We start from the raw sequence: 22,495 nt of genomic DNA, 5'->3' as shown, positions 1-22,495 counted from the left end.
CTTCTGATTGATCCCGTCAGATAGCTGCACATGGCCAGAGACATGGTTCACACATTGTGTGTTATCAGTGAACCATGGAATAGAGGGTTTTCCATCACAGTTTACAAAAAAAAAAAAAACAATAGTTTGCACAAAAGAAATGTCATCAAAAACTGGAGCACATTTCAAAAAATTGGACCTCGAAATGACACTTTGGTTATCTGGACAGTCTGCTCATCCTGAGGGAGTTCAGCACGGCTTTTGGTGAAAAAGACGACGCATCTTTTTTTTCTGTTCATTTCAGAATCCCCAAATATCTTATTTCATATTTGGTAACTTGATTATATGGATCCTTATGGAACCACCTAGCAGTTTTGTGATGAAAGCACATCACAATCTGCTTAAATATAATAATTTTTTTACTAAACGCACACACATCAAAATTATAGCCATACAATTGTATTATTTTTTTAGAAAGCATATTTCTCCTTCATGACAAAAGACAAATAATGCAATCAGCCGGGCTGTCAAACGGGATTGTTGTGTTCTACATAGCAATTTTGGGCAATCCAGTCGAATAATCACAGTAACATTGTCACCCGAGGGATAACGTGTCAGAACTAATCAAGTCTGACTTAGAAAATAGCATTGGCCTTTGGCATCCAATTTATATATGAGTGGTTTCAGAAACTAAACGATTCCTTTTGTTCCCCCCCATCAGCATCTCTCGGGAGGCGGTAGGCTCCACTGGGCGCTGACGCGAATGACACAGCCCAGCCCCTTCTATACTTTTGGGGGGGGGGGGGGAGAAAAAGTCCGCCAGCGAAGAAATAGGCTTCAGAGTGGATAAGCGCGGTCGGTGCGCAGACGCATCAGGTACGCATCAGGTGCGCACCAGGACGAGCTCCAAGACGCGCGGTGGCAACGCCGATGCATATGCCGTACAGAGAGGAAGATAGGATCGTTTACATATGTACTACGAATGTGAGGTGAAAGCATAAAGCGGGGCTTTTAGCGAAACCTTGAGATAAAAGAAAGAAGAAAAGCTCATGGAGACGCACCGGACCACACACCCTGGCTTTTAAAACTGTCATGAAGCAGCAGCAGCAGCAGCAGCGGGGCGAAGACCTCTCATAGGTACATTCTTTTTGCAGCGTTTTAAGTTCATCTAAAGAGGGGGAAACATAATAAATCATGAACTTGTCGGAGTCTGTGTGGCTCCTGGAGGAGCCGTGGAACCTCAGCAGAGCGCAGGAAGAGGACCAGAAACTTTTATTCGGGATCGGCACGGATAATTTTATCACGCTGCTGGTTTTCGGGGTCATCTTTTCGCTCGGGGTGCTGGGCAACTCCATGGTGATCACCGTGCTGGCCCGGAGCAAACCGGGGAAGCCACGGAGCACCACCAACATATTCATCCTCAACCTGAGCATCGCAGACCTGTCCTACCTGCTCTTCTGCATCCCTTTCCAGTCCACCGTCTACATGTTGCCGACGTGGGTCTTGGGCGCCTTCATTTGCAAATTCATCCACTACTTCTTCACCGTGTCCATGCTGGTGAGCATCTTCACCCTGTCGGCCATGTCCGTGGACCGATACATCGCCATCGTGCACTGCAGAAAGTCCTCCTCTATCCGGGTGGCGCGGCACGCTCTGATCGGGGTGGTGGTGATTTGGATACTCTCCCTGGCCATGGCTGCGCCAGTCATGTATTACCAGAACATTTTCCACAGCGGACAGAATCACACGTTCTGCTGGGAAGTGTGGCCCCCGAACCAGAAGAAGGTCTACGTGGTGTGCACGTTCGTGTTTGGTTATGTCCTGCCTCTGCTGCTGATTTCCTTCTGTTACGCAAAGGTAAGGAGAGCTCCTGGCACGGGTCGTGGAATGACTGTGGACATGTCTGCGCAATCCAACACATGTCTTACCTCTATTTCCTTGCTTACAGGTTTTAAATCACTTGCACAAAAAACTAAGAAATATGTCCAAAAAGTCAGAGGCGTCAAAGAAAAAGGTACGTATTAAGCTGTGCTTCGGGGGTGAGAGCGGGGGTGTCACGGCCATATGCTGGCAAACTTGTCCGACTGTAATCAGGAAAAAACAAAACACTAAATAAACACTGGATAAGATGCAAAGATGGGAGGAGTTGTTACCTGCTGACTTACTAAGAATATGTTGGATTTAAAATAATAAACAAAATACAATCAAATAAAATATGACTCTGAAATGTTACAATTTGAAGTTCATCTAGGAAAAAAAAAATTCGAGTCATAAAACACATTTTTACAAATAAGTGACCACCTGAACACTTGAATTCAAAATGAATGATCTGCCACGATGATCACGTTTCCAATGATGAGGATGAAAAGATGTCATCCTTTACATATTTTTTTTTTTTTTTAAAGAAGTTGGAGCTGAACTGAAATATCCTATATATCTGGATCCATGCACCGTCATACACTTCACTGAGCAGCAGCCTTTTCTTTTGCTCACATATGGTTTGATTTTAAGCAGGGGTCAGTCAGTGTTCCCGGTCTTTAGGAAGATAATATGAATATCGCATAACCTGACCCGCAGTCCTGTGCACGTTCCTCGGCGATGGGATAATGTGTCTGCACCGTACGCAGTTTCCTCCAATTCAAAAGGCAGTCAAAGGAAACGGCTCCCATCGTCTCTGTTGTTCCTCAAGGACAAAATTATGAATATTAATGTTATTGTGCATACGGCACACTTGAGCAAAGTGGGTCTAAAAGGCGATGTGCAATCAAATCTCCATCCAGCCTTCATTATACCCGGTGGATTCACGGTCATCTAGCTTCAGAGCCAGTTATCTGTTGTCACCTGCTTGATTGTCTGTCTGTCTGTCTGTCTGTCTGTCTGTCTGTCTGTCTGTCTGCCTGCCTGCCTGCCTGCCTGCCTGCCTGCCTGCCTGTCTGCCTGTCTGTCTGTCTGCCTGCCTGTCGTCTTTCACAGCCGCTCAGTCTGATAACGGCCTTGTGCTGTGAAAGAATGCGAATGTGCTTTGATGCGCACCATCCCCAACATACATGCTTTATTGACTGAGGCTTAAAACAGGAATGTCACACACTGATCCCGCTGTGCAGAGTACTGATGGAGAATACGCAGGGGACATGTTACACCGACAGCTTTGAGACAAACAGTCAGCAAACACTGCATTAACGAACACATCATGTAACCGGATAGCTAGTGTAAAACTACAACTAATGTCAGAACGGACTGTTCACACAGACACACACACACACACACACACACACACACACACACACACACACACACACACACACACACACACACACACACACACACACACACACACACACACACACACACACACAATCTGAGTAAGGCATCAACAACTTCAATCGAAAGGGTTTCTGCCAGAAAAGCTGTTAGGCTCTGCGGCAAAGTGTGTGTGTGTTTGTGTGTGTATAGGGGTGTGTGTGTGTGTGTGTGTGTGTGTGTGTGTGGGCTAAGGACTGAGCGGCTTGTCACTAAAATGAGAAGAGCTGGATAACCTCTAAAGTTGGCTCATCTTAAGTGTGCCTGAAGCGAAGTTGTGGCTAACTTTGGAGCTAACCCTCTTCACTTTAATCAGCAGGTCGCTGTCACGAGGCACACACTGCTGCTCCTTAAATGTGTTCACTAATTGCATAACATGGGACATAAACTTGTACAATCAATGGACAATGATTAATATGTGTGAGTCAAGTAGATCTGATCATTTCTTGTTCTTTTTGTTCTTGTTCTATTAACTCATTTAATCACAATTTTCTTTCCCAGACATGAAAATATCTAAAATTGTCATTTGCAACCCTTTGAAATAATCGATTCATTCATTTTTGACATTTTCATAGAAATGTAGATGAACAAAGTGTGTTTCATGGTCAGTCACAACGAGTCGTGGATATTGTGAGGACATTTATAGACTGAATGAACATATTCCTCATGAAGTCATCAGAAGTCTTATATATGCTCCAGATGGTCAGGCCAGTGCTTTGCATGGTGGCTTGTTGCCCTCGGTGTCCGTCTGTGTGAATGTGACACAGACTGTAAAGCGCTTTGGACAAAAGTGATCCATACATGTAGTCCATTGTCTAACAAAATGTAAACACACTCTCGCCTCTTGAGCTCATAATATTGGATGTTACATCTGGTTTGTTTAATCCATGAAATCGTCATGGCGACCTGTCCAGTAGGGGCGTGTTGATAATCGATTCAATGATCCGATAGAAACGATGTGAAGTGAAAACATCAACACATATTGCAACATTAAAGATACGCCTTTTATGAAAAATTACCAAACATTCATTGCTAAACATTCAAACAGTGCAAACATGAGACATGTTGCACTTTATAGTGACCAACAGGATATCTATTTTTAAAAAGAACAGATCGATTCTCTTATCAATTTTCTTATTTAAAAGTAATAAAACTGGGCATATCACATTTTCTCATATCGATCTGAAATGAATCAAATCAAAATCGTATCTTGGCAGACTTTGTGATACCAGCTAATATTGTATTGTTGTCCAAAAAAAAAAATCAATAAAACATCTCATTGTGATGAAACTTGTGATTTACGCCCCAACCGTCCAGGGCGTGCCCCGCCTCCTCCCCAGGGTCCACTGGGATTGGCTCCAGCACACCTTGGTTAAGTAGTTAAGAGATTTAAGAGATAATGGATGGATAATAACCGAAAACATGAAACGTAATAAAAACCAACACGGACGGTGATGTGAAGAACTATTTCTCGGCCCGGGAGCAGTGACTTCCTGAAGTCTCCCCTGGTTGCCTAGCAATCTCACGTCAAGGAAGAGAAAAGTCACCGCTGCCCTTCGGTTTTTGTACAGATGAAACAAACGAGCTGTTTAACACGTTGACTGCCGAGCTCTAAGGTCTGTACGACAAAGGCTGCTGCTATCAAACCAAGTATAGCCTCATCAGACAGCTGAACAGAACAGGCTGCATCTTAAAATAGACGACACGGTTAGCGTTGTTAGCAACTTTTGCTAACTAATGCCACGGACGTCGTTCATTGTCCCAGATGTGAAATATATTGTCGGCGTGTCTTCTCAATATCGCTTGACATCGTAGGCCGATTCTGTTTTCTCCAACTTTCTCTTTTAACTTTCTTCCCTCCACTCTAAAAAAAAAAAAAAAAAAACGCCGGTACATAGCGCCTCGTCATGGCAACGCATCACTTCTCGACTTAAAATGACGGTAGATTCAGGCGGATATGTAGCCGTCTAGTGATTGGTTAGCGAGAAATCGAATATCAGAAGAAAAAAAAAAGAAAAAAGAGAACCAGCAATTAGCACTGTGGGTTTGGGAGTTTTCCTCTAAATGATGAGTCAGTCAGGTATCCAGATGGAGCACACAGATGGTTTGGGATAATTAGGAAAATGGATATATGGCCAAGTCGTCTTGAAACTGCTTAACAGCATCTGTAAATTGAGACAGGGAGTGCTAAGGACCGAACGACTTCAGAGACCGAACCGCTCGTCTCTGACGGAGACGCTCAGCGAGCGTTATCCTGCACTGAGTGTTGCTATGCTAACTGTCACTCAACAACACGCAATGCATTCTCAGTGGCTTCACTGGTACTTTAAAGTAACATTAAAGGAACATTTCAAAAGTTGCAATTTATTTAGCAATATATGCGGTTTGATAGTAGTCCTTTACGTCCCAAAAATGCAACTCAAACCCACAGGAGAGTCCAACTAAGCGCCTCACATCAGTAGGGAGGATCCCCAAAAGTGAAGTGCATCATTTTGTTTGGTGGCTTTTTTTTTTTTTTTTTTTTTTTAAATGTTCATAGTTATGAGTCAGTCCACTCAGGATGGGACAGGAAGTCACGTCAACACAGTGTTGTTAGTCAGGTAACAAACACTAGCTCTTATTTCTTTGAAGCAGGTGGCGAGACGTTACACATTGCACCTTTAAGGACAAAAGCCTGTCTCGTGTCCCGACGTCCAGCTTTTACTTTCACCTCTTGAAAGCATTACCGAACTGTGACACGCAGTACGATTGATTCATTGTTAACTTAATACATAAAAAAGCATCTTGACAGCTTTTAATCAGCGATTTGATGCGCTACAGGGACCGGCTGTCTTTCAACAGAACTGGATTACAAGTAAAGACAAGAACAGGATAACAAAGTGTAAAGACAGAGTGGGAGGAGAGGAGAGGAGAGGCTGAGAGGCGTTTTATTAGTTCTGTCTTCCTGTGTTGATGCTGCTGTTTGTTTTAGACTAACTGATGGCTCTCAGGGGGTTAGGGTGAAGATATGAATGTGTTATGGAGGGTATACAAACAAAGCACGGTTATTAAGTTGCTGCGCTGTGGGAACCTCTCCCTGGATACTGTGTCTTTGCCTATGTGTCTCTCTCTCTGTGTGTGTGTGTGTGTGTGTGTGTGTGTGTGTGTGTGTGTGTGTGTGCACATTGCCTATCATTGGTGGGGCTGATATCTCTGCACAATATTGACCGTTGACCCAATCGACTGTGAGAATTTGAATGACGATCGTGAAGCATTTCACCAGACATGACATGTGCTGTCATTACTGTCATACTGCTTATCAACTGTGCCCACAGTGAGGCTTTTCCTCCCATATCGACTTTCTTCTTTCTGCATTCTACCGCATTAATGGTCTTTATTGATTAAACGCTTTTGGCCACTTGGGGCTGCTCAGCAAACAACACTGATATATTGCACCGTTTAATGACGTTATTAATGAGAACCTGTGAAGCAAACAGTTGTCCGTTTGCACATACCAGCAGACGGAGACACATTAGCATTCATCCGAAATCCTGTTTATGACCGTGCGGTGAAATGAAGTCGAATATTCACTCTCCGTTTCACCCTCCATCAACTCCTGACGGCTCTACAGATCCTCTCCACTACGTTCAGCTCGTCCCTAATTTGACTTTGTCTGTCTGCTGTTTGGTGACAGGCAGGCAGTGCGCAGCGGGTTTTATTTGCGTTTTTTTTTTTACTGAAAACAGCTGCCGACCGCTGCTACACTGACAAGCGACACAAAGACGTAACATGACCCTGAGTATTTCCGAGCATGAAGTGTTCCCACATTCACCGACTACAGCGGAAAACACTTTTGTGTCACATTCAGAGGGTCTACTTTGAAAAGGGTTCCTGCTTTTTTTTTTGGTACAAACTTAAAAGAACCTATTTGGCTTCATGTGCTAGAATGACAATAAACCCTCGTTTCATGAGACCAATTGTGTCATGAACAACTTCATAGGACTCAACTACAGAGGAACCATCGGGACTTACAGGTGCCTTTCACTGTTATAAGGTCAGTCTGACAACAGGGAATTTAGTAGTAAAGTGACGCACAGATAGATGTACTTGCTGCTAAAGTAACCGCTAATTGCAGTTTGCCGTAAGTCGTGGAAATGATCTCCGTCGGCCGCGTTTACTGGAAGTAAACTATTTGTCCATCGCTCCGTAAATCACACCTTCTGGCGATTCTGGTATGAAAATATTGGCGAGGCCAGGCAGTAATCGTAAAAAGACAATTTATTGATGCAATCCAAACATAGCGTTGATATATCAGACACACAGCCATTTGCTGTGACTAATATATCACCAACGGCTGTGATGACAAAATTCCATCAGAATAAAAAAAAAAAAAAAGAAAAAGCAAAACGCACGCAGTGAGCGGCGCCCTGCGAATACATTTCAGTCAATACAGCAGTCGATACATGAAGAATAATACGTTTGACTCGCCGATGGAGTTCACTTCTTGAAGTGTGCAAACTTCTCTATGACCTTGCTATTAAAATACAACAGTCCATGGAATAGTTCATTTTCAATAAATAGCATAGTCGGGGCATTCAACCCTCCTTGTTGCGTGTAAATGTCTTTATTCATGCGGCGTTGCCTTTGCTCGGTTCACTTCGCTGGCGGAGGGTTTTCGGCTTTCGCCTTATTTGTTATTGGCCGTAGTTTAACAGCGCATTCAAGTTCAACCTCTGGAAATAATTTGACAAACTTCGGGAAAAGTTTGCAATCAATGGGTTTTGCTGCAATCAAAACGGTCATTTCTAGTGAGCCTCTCCTCCACTTGACTTGACAACGGTGTGGCGGGCCTTTTCCATGATTGCGTACGTGTTGATTTCCCTCCCCTCATTCCCTTCCGCTCCGCTTTCGTCGCACAATCACAATCTCGCTCGCTGAGACGCTCCTACATTCTTCTTGAAGGTGTCCATGCCAGCCGCATCCATTTATACATTGTATAGAATATCCACTTGTGGCATGAGCTCAGAAACAAACCGCAACAGCTGTGGGAACGTTTGGTTCCAGCAGTTGAATGGACAGATCACAGGCCTCGTTGACGGTCACCTCATCAAACACTCCTTGATCTTCCCGCGCGGCATTAACTGTTCTGCCTTTGATATTCCACCGGAGGCCTGGGGGATGCGCCGAGTTGATGTTTCGGCAAGAGCAGCCCCGTTCTCTTGAATTTGAGAAAAAACGTGGCGAACGCTGACAGATCAGCAACAAGCACTTTCAACTCTAAAAGTCTTGCTGAGCAGGTTTGTTGAAGTGTTGGGTTTAATTAAAGTGCACGAAGTAGTAGTGCTCTTTGACAAGAGTCTGACCTCCACCTATACTTCCACTTATTAATGCACGCCCTCGTATGTTTGCCCTATGAGCTTGTTAGGTTCAGGGGCTCAAGAGATGCCAACATGACATTTGACAGGTCACTCGGTTACTGCCTTGTTTACCATACAGCGCAGTACTATGACCATCCGTGGTCTCATCTGCCTGCACAGCAATGAAAGGTGCATCTGCCAGCTGTTAAGCAACCTCATCCATTGTACATGCAACCCAAGTGCCCTTTAAATAAGGTTGAGCGTCGTATTGGTTTCTTAGCCCGGCGTCTTAAATCTGCATCTAAAAATGCCAGGGTTTAATGAGCCGGCAGACTCGTCACGTCCACGCAAGGCAGTAGTTTGCCCTTTCCGCAAAGTTTTGTAAAGGTTAGAATTCTGCCAAGAACATGCCTGTTTTCTTCAGTCTGTACGCACCGTCAAGCTGAGAGGCAACGTTGGTTGTTCCCTGTAAGCACATGCGATGCACAACTCTTGTGTCTTTAAGTCCACTTGCTGTCCAGACAGTTTCCTCTCCGAAAAGAAGACACAGGAAGTAGAGCGGAGCTTTTTTTTTTTTTTTGATATGCTAGCAGTTAGCCAGGTTTTCTTTTTTTGACCACTCGTTTTTTTAATCTTGTCCTTCTTGAGATATGATCAAGTCATCTGGTCGATGTGGTCCTAAATGTTTATTTATTTCCAATTTTTGCTCCATTGGTAAAGCTCTAAATCGTACTGTAGTTCGATATTCCACACGAGTCAACACTAACGTTAACGCATGCACAATATCAGTTCCTCTTTAGCTAGCAATACGTGTACGTATTAAAATCAACCAATGGGATGCTTGTAGGGTCCCTGGCCATCAGGCCCCACTCACGATCTGAACGTTCAGGTTGAACACGTGCACGTATGGATAGTCGGTCCAGGGCTGTAGGGTCAGCTCTGCAGTGCCCCACCAACACACATTCAAACATTCACACACTACAAATCAGTATTTTTCTAGAGAAGAGATTTCATTCAGACTATGATGAAAAATGGGGAAAAAATCTATGAAGTAGAAAAGTAAAGTTTTGCCATTATTGTGTCTGAACAATAGGAAGGCCTATAACTTCTTCTGTACAACAGCGCCCTCTAGTGGGGCCGTGCCCCACGGGCCCCTAATGCAAAAAACGCCAGTGAGTGTTACCCAGAATTCACAGGGCATATGGAGCATTGAGCACTGTGTGAATGAATGAATGTTGTTCTGTGCTACTCAAAGGGAAATGCAGTGGGACTATTGGTTCCGTTGGTCATCGTAGAGTCTGGTTACTACGGCAGCCTCAAATACGGCAGCAACAATTCAGCATCGGCCATCGGTTTATTCATGTCCGATTTGTGTGCTATGCTGCGTTTATGATTCTTTATGACTCTGTAGCTTTCTTGTGTGTCACTTCACACTTAAATCAAACCAAAATCATGGGATTTCTGATTTCTCAAATGGCTAGATTGGACATGTATCATGTTTTATTTTGTCCTTTCTAACTTTCCTTGAACAAAACTAGAGGAAGCAGCATTTCTAATTACTTTGTGACTCCTTGGGATTTATTTATTCTATTTTATTTTTCTAAATGCAGTGGAGGGGCTCAGCAGATCAGACAGCATGTAATTAGTTTTTTTTATGAGGACACTTCCCAGCTGTAGGCTTCAGCTTTACCGATAGCCTTGCCTGAAAAATAACACCCTCCACTTTTTTTTTCTTAGACGTTCCATAAATTTGGTTTTGCCATAATTGTCACATGAAGTTTCCATGTTTTATATCTCTGGTTATCATTGTCAGTACGTCCCGTTTTTACCGTACCTTATTGTTGCGTCTTGTATAAGGATCGGTTCTATTGAAGAGAGAACGTGTCCTGCTGTGTAGAGCAGCAGAGCAGAATGATCTCAGTCTGTCGGGTTCTACCAGTGGAGCTTTCTTTGAATTATTCACGAAGAATATAATACATTTTATTACATTCAAGTCAGTGTTAAACCTATAAAGATCAAGACCGAACAAGCCTTACGGATGAAACGCTCCTTTATTATGGAGCTCTGGAGACGCGTACAAGACTGGAATGAGACGTTCTATAGAATTTACTGAGCAAGTGCATACTTCTGATATGAGGGCGATGTAAACGTCTACAGGATCGCTGCTTATCTGCCGAGTGAAATGTCAACAGGGTAATGTGATTTATGTGGCGCTACTCAGTTTAATACAGTTTCATAAGCTTTTCATAAGGCCCTGAATGAGACTTGGTTTAAGAAGGAAATACAGATAATAAAATCAAGTAAAAGCGGCACTTTACACACGTTATATGTTATCATATTAACAATGGAGCAAATGACGATGTGCAGTGTGAAAGGGGTCGCTCGTAGTAACAAACCCATATGTTATCAAGTCAACCAACTAAATTATGCTTTTTTTTTTGCATCTTTTTACACGTTGTTTTGGTTTTTCAAATCCGCAATTTATTGTCAGCTTCGTTTCAAGCGGCAGCGGACAGCTGTTTTTGGTGAAAAGTGTTGAATCCAGTAATTCCCTTGCACCACACGGCAGATGAACAAGCTTAGTCACTAGCTGGCCAACGTAGTGGATCATTTAGGAGCTTAAGAGAACAGATATGGATTTTTGTGAACGCAGGTGAATTTCAGTGTTTATTTTTGTTGTTGTATTTACCTGCTGCAGAGTAAGCTCCGACCTTATAGTCTCACCTTGGCGAGGAAGTTCACTCTGTATTAAAAGATAGCAATCACAGAGTCATTCAGTGAAAGTAATAGAAAAATTATGTCACCAACTACAGGTGGGGAAAAAAGTAGTGAAGATGATATACGGCAACATTTTGGTGTACAGCAGCACACGATGGAATGAGAATAAAGACTCAAACAGCCACAGAATAAAAACAGAAGACAAACTTCATTCACTTATCCTGATAACTTAAACCTGAGTACAGCATTGATATTGTCACTGAAGTCCTCCTCTGCTTCTCCTCTCTCTGTTCCCAATGTGTGGCTCCCAGACTGCTCAAACTGTCTTGGTGGTGGTGGTGGTGTTCTGCCTCTCCTGGCTCCCTCATCACGTGGTACACCTGTGGGTGGAGTTCGGGACCTTCCCGCTGAACCAGGCCTCCTTCGTGCTCCGGGTGGCCGCCCACTGCCTGGCGTACAGCAACTCCTCCGTCAACCCGGTCATCTACGCCTTCCTGTCGGAGAACTTCAGGAAGGCGTACAAGCAGGTGTTCAAATGCCAGATCGGCGCCGGGGACTCCGCGCTCAACGACGTCAAGGAGATCCGCAGCAAGGCGGACACGCCGCCGTCGACCAACTGCACCAACGTCTGACTGCCGAAGGTGTTGGGACTGTGACATGGAAAGGAAAGTAGGGCGAAGTAAAGTCGTGGGGACAGAGCCCTCAGTGTGTGTGTGTGTGTGTGTGTGTGTGTGTGTGTGTGTGTGGTTGGTTGTTTTCTTGTAGGTAAGTACGGTTGCTTCGGACATTGCTGCAGCCACACTGTTCCACATGAGCGCTGTTCATTGAAGCTGGACCCGAGGGGGAGGAGACAAAGCCACCGTGGCTTCAGGGCGTGATTATTCACTCTGTGATCTTCTTTCACGATACAAATCCTGTTGAGTGTGAAACTCAGGGAAATGATCGTCTCTCCTTAAACTCATTCTGATTGTAGACATATGTCACATCACATCAAAAAATACGAGGTCATTGTGCTTTCAGACTCGGAAAGTATTAAAAATCTCATTTGGTGGACTTTTTTTCAAGACTATTATTGTGACAGCATTTATCATCTGCTGTTTGAATGCGTCTTCTCCGTCTGAAGAACAGTGTTGGATATTGATTAGTAACATTTTACAGAATTGTGATTACTTTCTCTTTTAGGAACAAGCAAGGGATTGGAAGCAATTGTTCAATTCAGCAACGATGACGCCAACTAGTCCCAGTAACGAGGGTCAACCTGTGCGCTTTCTGGTGAGGAACTAGATGGTTGGATGTGCGGTTCAGTGGAGACACTGGGTCTGGGACGTGTTAGCTTGGATAGCTTGATGCGGGGGGGGGGGGGGGGGGGGGGGGAGACTGGAGGCAGCTTTAGCCTCTTTAGAAAGAGAAGAAATGCGGCTCCTGGTGACTCCGAAGTGGTCGTAAATGTACATGTTGTAAATTCAGACAATTTTAATGTTGTAAATGTCACTGTTGTTCTCTTCAGAGTTGGAGGGCTAAATGTATTCGTTGCACAAAGCTCTCTAGTTGTTGACTATTTCAAAGATGACTGATTTGTCATACATTTTGGGCAAATTAAAACCCCCAAAAAAAACAGACCTGTGAAACAGCGTCAAACTGCTCCCCTCCCCTCGCTTCAGCAGTTTGCCCTACTGGAGAAATTCAACAGTTACAAGGACATTTGACTTGTGACGTGACATGACATGTTTTCCATGTCAGCGGGTTGGACTGATTGTTATTATGGAAACCTATTCTCCACACACGGGGGGGAAAAAAAAGGCCCTGAAGGCGTTTTGACATTATCGTGGAAAAACAGCTTTTGCGAGTGCCTCCTAAATTATAGTCAATTTCCAACCCAGCCCGGTACTGATGCAACATGTCTGTGGAGTTTTTGAGTTGTTCAAAAGTAAGTCGCCGCTGTTCCAAGTATCGAAACTAATGTAAAGAGTAATTGATTCCATTTTGTAGGAAATTTACCCAGCACTGCTGGACAAAAGGTTGCCACTGTAGATAACACAAAAACAACAACCTACCATTGAACCCAATACCGTTGAGCTTGTTAATACTATGAACACTCCAGCTGGTATTCACGTATGCCTGGCTGTCACGTCACGTTAACAGTTGTCCCGTCGTGTCGTGCTGTGCCACTGAGCCACGCTGTCGGCCATTTAAAGCTTGATGCTTGTTTTGCACCCTTTCTGGCAGCCATCTTTCTAATCACAAACCAAACCCCCCCCCCAATATCTAACAGGAGATCCTGTGGAAAAGAAGAATTCTGAAGTTATTATCCTATATGTATGCATGTGATGTGCCAAGCCTCCACACGGCAGCTTTTACCTCAACACAACAAGATCATTAAAACCAAACAATACGAGACCCATAAATCAGCCCTAGATCACACAGTATTTTTGGAGTTTAGCTCATGGGGGACTTTCAGCCCGTGGTGAGGCAACAAGGTGTTGAGGAGGGGGGGGGGGGGGGGGGAGTCTGCTGCAGCTGATACGACTAATTAACACAAACAACCAGGGAGGAGGAACGCGTCTCTGTAATCAGCAGACATTCATCCTCCCCGTCAGCGAGGATCTCAAGATATGAAAGTCAAGGCTGACGACAGCGCTGCCTGTGCAGATGGAGACGCTCATCCGGGCCCACACAGGACTGAGAGGTGTTAGGGACAGACGAGGGTGGATTAGGACACAGGTAATGGGAATAAGTGGAATTTCTGTGGCGGACGACACACATGTGGAACACGAGTAGAGTGTTGTTTGGTTCAAGATACCCATGTAAAAGAGCACAGGAACAAAAGCACACCTTTTCAGCAAAACACTTCAGATTCATGCCCACATATTACAGTGTAATTACTTACTGTATACAAGGTAGCAGTGTAATACAGCGTATGGCCTTTATGTACACACTATCACTCAAAGGGACACATCCTAACCAAGAGCAGACGCAAAGCAACCACACAAATACACTAAATGACCACAAAGAGACACAAAACAACCACACAAATACACTAAATGACCACAAAGAGACACAAAACAACCACACAAATACACTAAATGACCACAAAGACACAAAACAACCACACAAATACACTAAATGACCACAAAGACACAAAACAACCACACAAATACACTAAATGACCACAAAGAGACGCAAAACAACCACACAAATACACTAAATGACCACAAAGAGACGCAAAACAACCACACAAATACACTAAATGACCACAAAGACACAAAACAACCACACAAATAAACTAAATGACCACAAAGAGACACAAAACAACCACACAAATACACTAAATGACCACAAAGAGACACAAAACAACCACACAAATACACTAAATGACCACAAAGAGACACAAAGCAACCACAAATAGAGTATTTCTTTTTTTTAAATGATGTCTTATAATATTGCATGGTCTTTATTGTTATGCACTTCTCACAAAGCCAAATTCCTTGTATGCGCAAGCATGCTTGGCCATAAACTGATTTTGATTCTAAAATTACTTACAAAAGGGACCCAAACCTACTATAAAGAGACTCAAGATGACCAGGAAGAGGCACAGCATCACCGCAGAGAGATGAATGTAAACGTCAAAGAGACACAAAGTGACGATAAGGAGACACAAAACCACAGGGAGATACGGAACCACTACAAAGCCCGTTGTCTTATACTCCGCACATGACCTGACTGCAGACCTACACCAAGACACACAAGCACAGGGGAGGAAGTCAGAGAATAAAGGAGAAGGACGACTGAGGAATAGATTCCACTGTCTGTATTTCTTTAATTAGAATTATTAAATACAGAGCTCAGCGGCATTATTACTGGGTAAGAAGGACACAAGAAGCTAAATAAAATGCTGCTAAGCAGAAAAAAAAATGTAAATCTTAATGTTAAATAAAATAGATGTCGAAAAGTAAGAAAAATGTACCATTTTGTATTTGCTACTCCATATGATAAAAAAATATTCACACTAATTTGCGGGTAATATATCAAAGTGTTACCTTTAAGTTTGCAAATACAACTTTCTAGACCTCCTGTCAGGTCGTAGTGCTAAAAAAGAGAAAGATCTCTTGACACGACATTAAGAGGAGTATGAGCACAGCCTTCACTGAGGGAGTGACATACAGGTGCTCTTTCTTTGTCTAGGTTTTATTTTTTTCATTTTGTATTTATTCATTGACTTAGATGATGCTTTTCAGTGCTGTGTGTGTGTGTGTGTGTTGTGCTGAGGTGGTCCTGGTGTGTCTTCTCAATGGTGTTCACTGTGTAGATTCAGCTGTGTCGTTTAAATGAGAGGATTTACCAGAGGAGGGAAAAAAAAAGAAAAAAAAAAAAAGAGTTCCTTGTCTGTTTAATCTTTCTGTGCTTTGAAAATGCAACATGTAAGAAACAGTTCAGTTTCTGAAACACTCTGTATCTGGATGGTATTTTTGAATTATATCCAGGCTTTTGATTGTGTCTTTATGCAGCGCTAATCATGCTATACGACTCTATTAAACTTTGTGGCATTTCCTTGAAGAATTCTTGCATTTCCAATACTTGCTTCTTCTTCTTCTTCTTTTTTTTTTTTTTTTTTTTTTTTTACAAATTCTCACATCTCATGGTGGCCTTCACTAAAGGGAGCTCTTCTTCAGCCTTCACTGACACACAACAACAAGCATCACCTCCCTCACTGCCACAGCGGGGAAATAACCCCACCAGTTGGGTTCCCCTAAGAGTTTGGGTTTAGCTGAAGAACACTCGTGGAGAACACTTCCTGGCATCGAATCAACCCAATGATCCCTAAGAGGTCTGAGAAAACAGCCCGTCTTCCCACGATGCCTTGTACTGTAAATAAGGGGTCGTTTTCAGAGCAACTCTATTACCAAAGAAGGGAAATAATCTCGTACCAAAAGCATATCAGAAACATACAATGACACGAGGGACATGGCTGTTTTCACCACTAACATTTGACAAGAAATGCAGGGATTGAAACCACATGGAATAACATTTTTTTTTGTTGTATGGGGTCACACTGTGTTAGCAGGATCAGTGTTATTCCCTATAAGCGTATGTAAAACAAAGACTTTTGTAATTATAAGGGTCTTTGTGAAGCAACCTGCAAAATTAATGATATTCCCATCAGCATCGGCTGTATATTTGTGTTATGGCTAATTAGCTAATGTTAGCGCCACCTCAAGGTTGACATTAGTGGTTTTGAGTTAATAATCTCAACAGCTGCCATCACATTTGGTGCAGATAAAATATATATATATATATATATATATATATATATATATATATATATAATATATTATAATATATATATATATATAATATATTATAATATATATATATTATATTATAATATATAATATATTATAATATATATATATTATATTATAATATATATATATATTATATTATAATATATATATATATAATATATATAATAATATAATATATTATTTATATATATATATATATATATATATATATATCCCCCCTCAGGGGTAAAGTGACACAAATTTGTTTTTCAAAACAAATGACTCCCCATCAACCTCAGTGGTACTTTGAGTTCACTGCTAATTAGCTGAGACATGCATAGCTGCGAGCTACTGGTGAAACACACCCGAGTGTCTGACTGAGCTGTCTGAGGTCGAGCTGCATTGTGGGTAATGTGGTCACCTGGCCAGCCAGGTTTTGACAAGGAGCATCGATTTTGATACTTTTTCTTTTTTAAGCGGCATTGTGCAACGCTAAATCGGTGGAGTACAATTTGAAGCAGAGCCTTACAGAGCTGCTAGCAAGTATTGTTAATACAAAAATATGAATTATATAGCTATTAATTATGTTATTCTACAGATGCTACGTTAAGTACATTGTGAAAACATGAATATTAATGAAAATGTCTGTACTGAAAGCAAAAATAATGGTTGAGTTAAGGCTGTAATAGGTACCTTAATACACGCACACACGCACACACACACTCCAATAAAATCAGGTTTGAGCTTTGAAAATTAATCAATAAAAATTGTTCCACGTAAACCTCTGATAGTGTCGCTCAGTTTTCTCAAACATGAACCACTGAGGCAGCAAACGCACTGTGGAAGGTGCAGTGTGGAGGTCAAGCTATAAGAACAATGCTCTGTTACATTGTTCTGTTCAATGTCATTTATGCAAAGCACAGCTCTGCTGGCCAAGTGGAGGGGATACTGTAGATGAGCATTGTTTTTGTCCGTCCCAATTCATTAGTATTCCACACGGTTGTTTGGATAGCCAGGCTGGATTGGGATTCTGATGGACATAATGTGCCATGGAAAAACAAACAAAACTTCCTTACTTCTCCAAATTTAATCTAGTTCCAGAATGCATTTTGATTTGTGTCATCTCGTATCTTTGTGATGATGACACGTTGCGTGGATGCCTCCTTTTGTTCTAAGCTCGGATTGAGCCGCACAGTGTGATGTTGAATTATGCAGAGAAACTTCTTCCTACAGTAGACTGCTTTGGTTATTATCCTATGATGGATGGTTGTTTATGCTCTCCCCCCCCCCCCCCCCAGGTAGGATCACGATCCACAATCTATTCACAGTTCTTAAGATAAGATAGACTTCATTGTCCCGAGGGAAATTTGTCTTGGAAACATACAGTGTACTGCTGTTCAAACAATACTAAATAACAGAGGAGTTCTTAAAGCGGTTGAGCTGCACTGGGGGACTCTGAAGCGTCTGCCTGAGGGAAGAAGCTGGTGTTCAGGGTGGAGGACATGGGTGGGGTCTGAAATACTCTTCTGAGACTGACGATGTAGTTTCATCGAAGACCGCCTGGAGTGTGGGACGCTGTCCGACTCCCGTGGTTTTCAAGGCTCTTCGTGTTCGCCGGGTAATCCGGGCTTTGAGGTCGCCCAACCGGGCCGAGACGCTCTCAACGACGGCGCGGTGGAAGAGGAGCAACGCTTTCTGGTCGACACCAAAGACCCTCAGCCTACGAAAAGGAGGTGCAGCCGCTGCTGGACCCCAGTGCAGACATTTTCTACCTGAACACTCACCTGTCAGTTTGTTTGTCAATGCGTATGCCCCCAGGTATCTGTAAGAGTCGACCTGTGCTGCGTTCTGGTCAATGGATAACCACCGGTGGGTGGGTGGTCTCCAATGTATTTGGGGTCGAATACTACCTCCTATGTTTTCTTGACGTTGAGGATGAGGAAGTGTTTGTCGCTTCTCTTCTTTTAAATAGGATGTAATATATGTATGGTGACACAAAATTCCGCTCTCAAATTACCACTTTAAAATGTCAAAATCCACATGGACCCGCTCTTCGCGTGGACGTAACGAGATCCACTGCCAAATGTATTCAGAGCACACATCACCACATAACAGGCTGGTGACAAACAGTGAAGCATTTAAATTGCTAATCTTTTAAACGGAGTCCGGCGCAGCGCTCGCACCGCACGGAACCCAGCGGGGCTGCGTTACATCACGCATGACACACACAACCGCCGCTCCGTTTCGACAGGATATTCTGTGGTCTGGATCACCTCGGCGTTATGAACCGACAACGTTCTCTTCGCTTCGCTCGTCTTCTCCTTCGCTCCCACGCGTGGAGAGCTTAAAACGGTGGCAAACGTCTTGACGTGTTCCCTCTCTGATCCTCACTTGTCCTTGACTCGTGGATGCTTAAAGTAGCGGTCAATGTGTTTGAGGAGATCTTTACTGTATGAAGAGGAGACACTAGAGCCTCGACTGATCTCTCTGTAAAGGCAGATCGTGGAGACGTTTTAATCGGTCACAGTCTCATACCGTCATATCGCACTCTCCTAATGACCGGTAGCTTTAGTGTCCGAGCTCCTTCCTATACGAGCCTGAATTCATCAAAAAGGTGTCAGTGACATTTAAAGAAATCTTTTTATTTTTAACACAATTTCTTTCTTTGCCAGTCCAGTTCTCCTTGCATATCGCTGCAGCAACAGAGGAGCTATGGATGTTGTCGACGTTAATGTGGCCTTGATGATTCAGATTTCACTCAGCTGCATAGAGAGATAATGATTCATAACTGTCCTTTCATTAAAAACTAATGAACGGATTCTTCTTTCATTCAAGAAATAGAAATCGTGAAGAATACTCGTCCCACCTCCATGTTCATGCTTTTTTTTTTTTTTTTTAACATAATGCTTCATATTTCTTTCTCAAGAAGAAATTACTCATCCTACGATCACATTTCGAGATGAGCACAAAAGCGAAGTGCCACTCAGGTTTGAGTGTTTTTTTTTTTGTTTTTTACATCACAACAGGATGAGAGACCAAAAAAAAAACACTCTCTTTGCACGCAGAAGAAAAAAAACACTCGACCAGCAGCAGTGATCAACACGTAGACGTGAAAATACCACTCACTCATTCACTCACTCACTCATTCACTCACTCGCTCACAGACCCGGTGCTCACTCTACCCACGTAGACGACATGCACAGCCTCGTTTCCTCTACATTTGCTGTTATCTAACTGACAGTGACGGAGCGAGGACGGCTCAGAGTTCAGCTTCATGGAGCAGCGGCGCCAACTGGAGATAAAACGCTCTCCGTGTGTTGTGCAGCATGTCACGTTTGAAATGATTCATGACGATGCATAGAAACCGCAAATTCACAAACGCTTCCACATCGCTAGTTCACTTTTAACTTTCTCATAATAGCTTCTACAGTGTGCATTCTTGTGATTAAGTTGTCTGTGAAAAGAAAAATGCAAGGCGAGCACAAGCGTCACGCAAAATAGATTTATTCGCTTCTGAACTTTTTTAGAAAATGATGCGCTTTGAGTTTCGTCTTCCCTTCCTGCGCCTCTTCGGGTCTACGTGATTCTGTGCCGATAGCGACGGTAGAACACGGTGCAGAACATCCGTTTCACCGAGAAGGTGAACGACATGCTGTGAATGCGTTCTTGTGATTATGACGGGCGCATGATTAGAGGAGGCGTGCGTTAGTGCATAGCGTGTTCAAATCTGAATCAATTAAGATTGACTTTTTCTTAATTTAGGATGAGTGAGTTTCACTTAACCATCGTGTGTCTGCTGCTGGCGAGAAAAAAAACAAACAAACTACAATCAAGAAGCAGCAGCAAACAAATTAGTGTCGGCAGCACTAGAAACACTGGCGACCAATATATCATTTTATTTTTATATACATGTATATATATGTGTGTGTGTGTGTGTGTGTGCGTGCTCTTGATAATGGGACAATATTACACTTACAGCATGATTAGCTTCCTCCCTTTGGTGCATTGCTTTTAAAAAGGTGCAGAGTAAAAGAAAAACAATTACCAAAGCTACATGTCTATTCCCAGACAGCATTAGGGAAACGGCACAGGCTTACTCACTGACACACAATACCAAAACATGTAGTCGTTAATGCGCAGTTATAATAAAGAAATGGACCTGAAAGGACCCCAATGACGGAGTTAATTCCCTCTCCTTCTGAGGCCTCAGCTACTCCCAGTTACCCTGGACGGAATACCTAAAGGCAGGAATGTTAACGCCCTGATAATACCTGGAACGTGATGACCACAGAGCTCTACACGACACCATTCATTACAGTCATTCTATCACCACTTCATTAGCAGCAGGTCTGCAATCATTAGCCACACACACACACACACACACACACACACACACACACACACACACACACACACACACACACACACACACACACACACACACACACACACACACACACACACACACACACACACACACGATATTGACGAGTTAACTAAAATGCAGCAGATTTTATAGGCAGCATGATTGCTAAAATTACAGATGGCTTTGGAGGATGCAGATCAAGGCCTCACACGCTTCAATAACTATTGGATGGATCGCGTTGTAATCTGGATCGTGTATTCATGGTCCTGAGAGGATGACTCCTCATGTCACCATCACATCTGCGTAGTGAGAGCGCTCTGGCACAGCACAGCGTTGAAGTCTCCACCCCGCATGTTGGAGCTCAGCGCTCAATACAAAAATCACTGTATTGACTGGGTGCTTGAGTAGACTTGAATCCTTAAATGGTAATCTGTGATGATTAAAATAGAGTCTACCTGATCCGTCAGCTGAAGAGCTTCCTGTTGACACTTTCTGACACGAACATTTACAACTACGACGCCTCCCAGAATCAGAAAACAAGAACGCGTGCCTGTGGACACCGAGTCAACAATACAGGAGTCTCACTTTTCTAGACACATGAACTTGTGCCACAAGAATAACTAGGAAGATGCCATTGCCGCATAAATATTACACACACACACACACACACACACACACACACACACACACACACACACACACACACACACACACACACACACACAACAGCTTCAACACTGCGAATCATCACGCAACGGGGCGCTGGTGTGTACTAAAGTTTTCTTTCCACCTCCACAATTGAGCCCGAGTGTTTACTGTGTGGGATGTTTACTTGTGGGATTATTCAGGCGACAGCTCTGCTGACTTGAAACTCTTTTGCCAACAACACAAAAGAATGAACCCCCGAACCCCCCCCCCCCCCCCCCCCCCCCTCTCTCTGTGTCACACCGTATGATTACCATCAGGTAAAAGCTTTTCACATGGCAGCATGGAAAGGGAGAAGATGGAAAAGTGCAGACCACTTAAAGACTGGATCTCACACTAGTGCTTGTCAGGGAAAAATGCAAAGTAACATTGCTGAATAATACGAAAATAAAAAGAGTGCAAGGATGAAAGAAAAATCCATAAATGTTGTGTAAATGCAATATTTTGGGCCCTGCTCTACTATTCTGCTGCCGTGTTGGTAAATTCATAACGATCAGTAACTATGCTACTTGTACCGTCAAAGCATTATTCTTGATTCAGGATAAAGTATTGATACCACGACGGGATAATAATTGTTTTTTCCCCCCCCGGTTTAAAATGTTACATATAAACTGTGCCCGTTATGTTTTTGATGAGTTCTTACTGTTCTGCAGGAGGTGATGATGCACAGGAAACTACGCAGAATGCAGTGCTGGAGGAAGCATTTTTGCTTCCGTTCCTGCATCGGTTACATCGAAACAAGATTCCTTTGTGTAAAATATCAAATCATCCCTCATATGAAACTACCTACAAGAAAGAGAACAACAGAG

The 22,495-nt window shown here is 43.0% G+C and overlaps 1 protein-coding gene across 2 annotated transcripts; it reads left to right on the top strand.

The window, feature by feature from the left end:
- Nucleotides 1-809: 809 nt before the first annotated feature.
- LOC137887251 (galanin receptor type 1-like) lies at nt 810-12,673 on the top strand. Of its 2 annotated transcripts, XM_068730094.1 has the most exons (3): nt 810-1,836; nt 1,928-1,993; nt 11,645-12,673. In XM_068730094.1, the coding sequence occupies exons 1-3, from the start codon at nt 1,174-1,176 to the stop codon at nt 11,963-11,965; spliced, it is 1,050 nt and encodes a 349-aa protein (XP_068586195.1). In that variant the 5' UTR covers nt 810-1,173; the 3' UTR covers nt 11,966-12,673. The 2 variants fall into 2 exon arrangements, with proteins under 2 accessions (XP_068586195.1, XP_068586197.1); XM_068730096.1 differs by lacking the exon at nt 1,928-1,993.
- The last annotated feature ends 9,822 nt before the right edge of the window (nt 12,674-22,495 follow it).

The sequence above is a fragment of the Cebidichthys violaceus genome, unplaced genomic scaffold (assembly GCF_023349555.1).
Source record: "Cebidichthys violaceus isolate CVI_PGR_0920_01 unplaced genomic scaffold, fCebVio1.0.p SCAF_49, whole genome shotgun sequence".
Taxonomy (NCBI): domain Eukaryota; kingdom Metazoa; phylum Chordata; class Actinopteri; order Perciformes; family Stichaeidae; genus Cebidichthys; species Cebidichthys violaceus.
The sequence above is the reverse complement of the archived record's forward strand: the minus strand, read 5'-3'. Positions and strand labels throughout refer to the sequence as shown.

Excerpts from the sequence above, each read along its gene's own strand:
- LOC137887251 (XM_068730094.1), top strand. The coding sequence starts at position 1,174 with ATGAACTTGTCGGAGTCTGTGTGGCTCCTGGAGGAGCCGTGGAACCTC. Across the intron at positions 1,837-1,927 it reads TTTCCTTCTGTTACGCAAAG|GTTTTAAATCACTTGCACAA; the intron begins GTAAGGAGAGCT and ends CCTTGCTTACAG. Across the intron at positions 1,994-11,644 it reads CAGAGGCGTCAAAGAAAAAG|ACTGCTCAAACTGTCTTGGT; the intron begins GTACGTATTAAG and ends TGTGGCTCCCAG.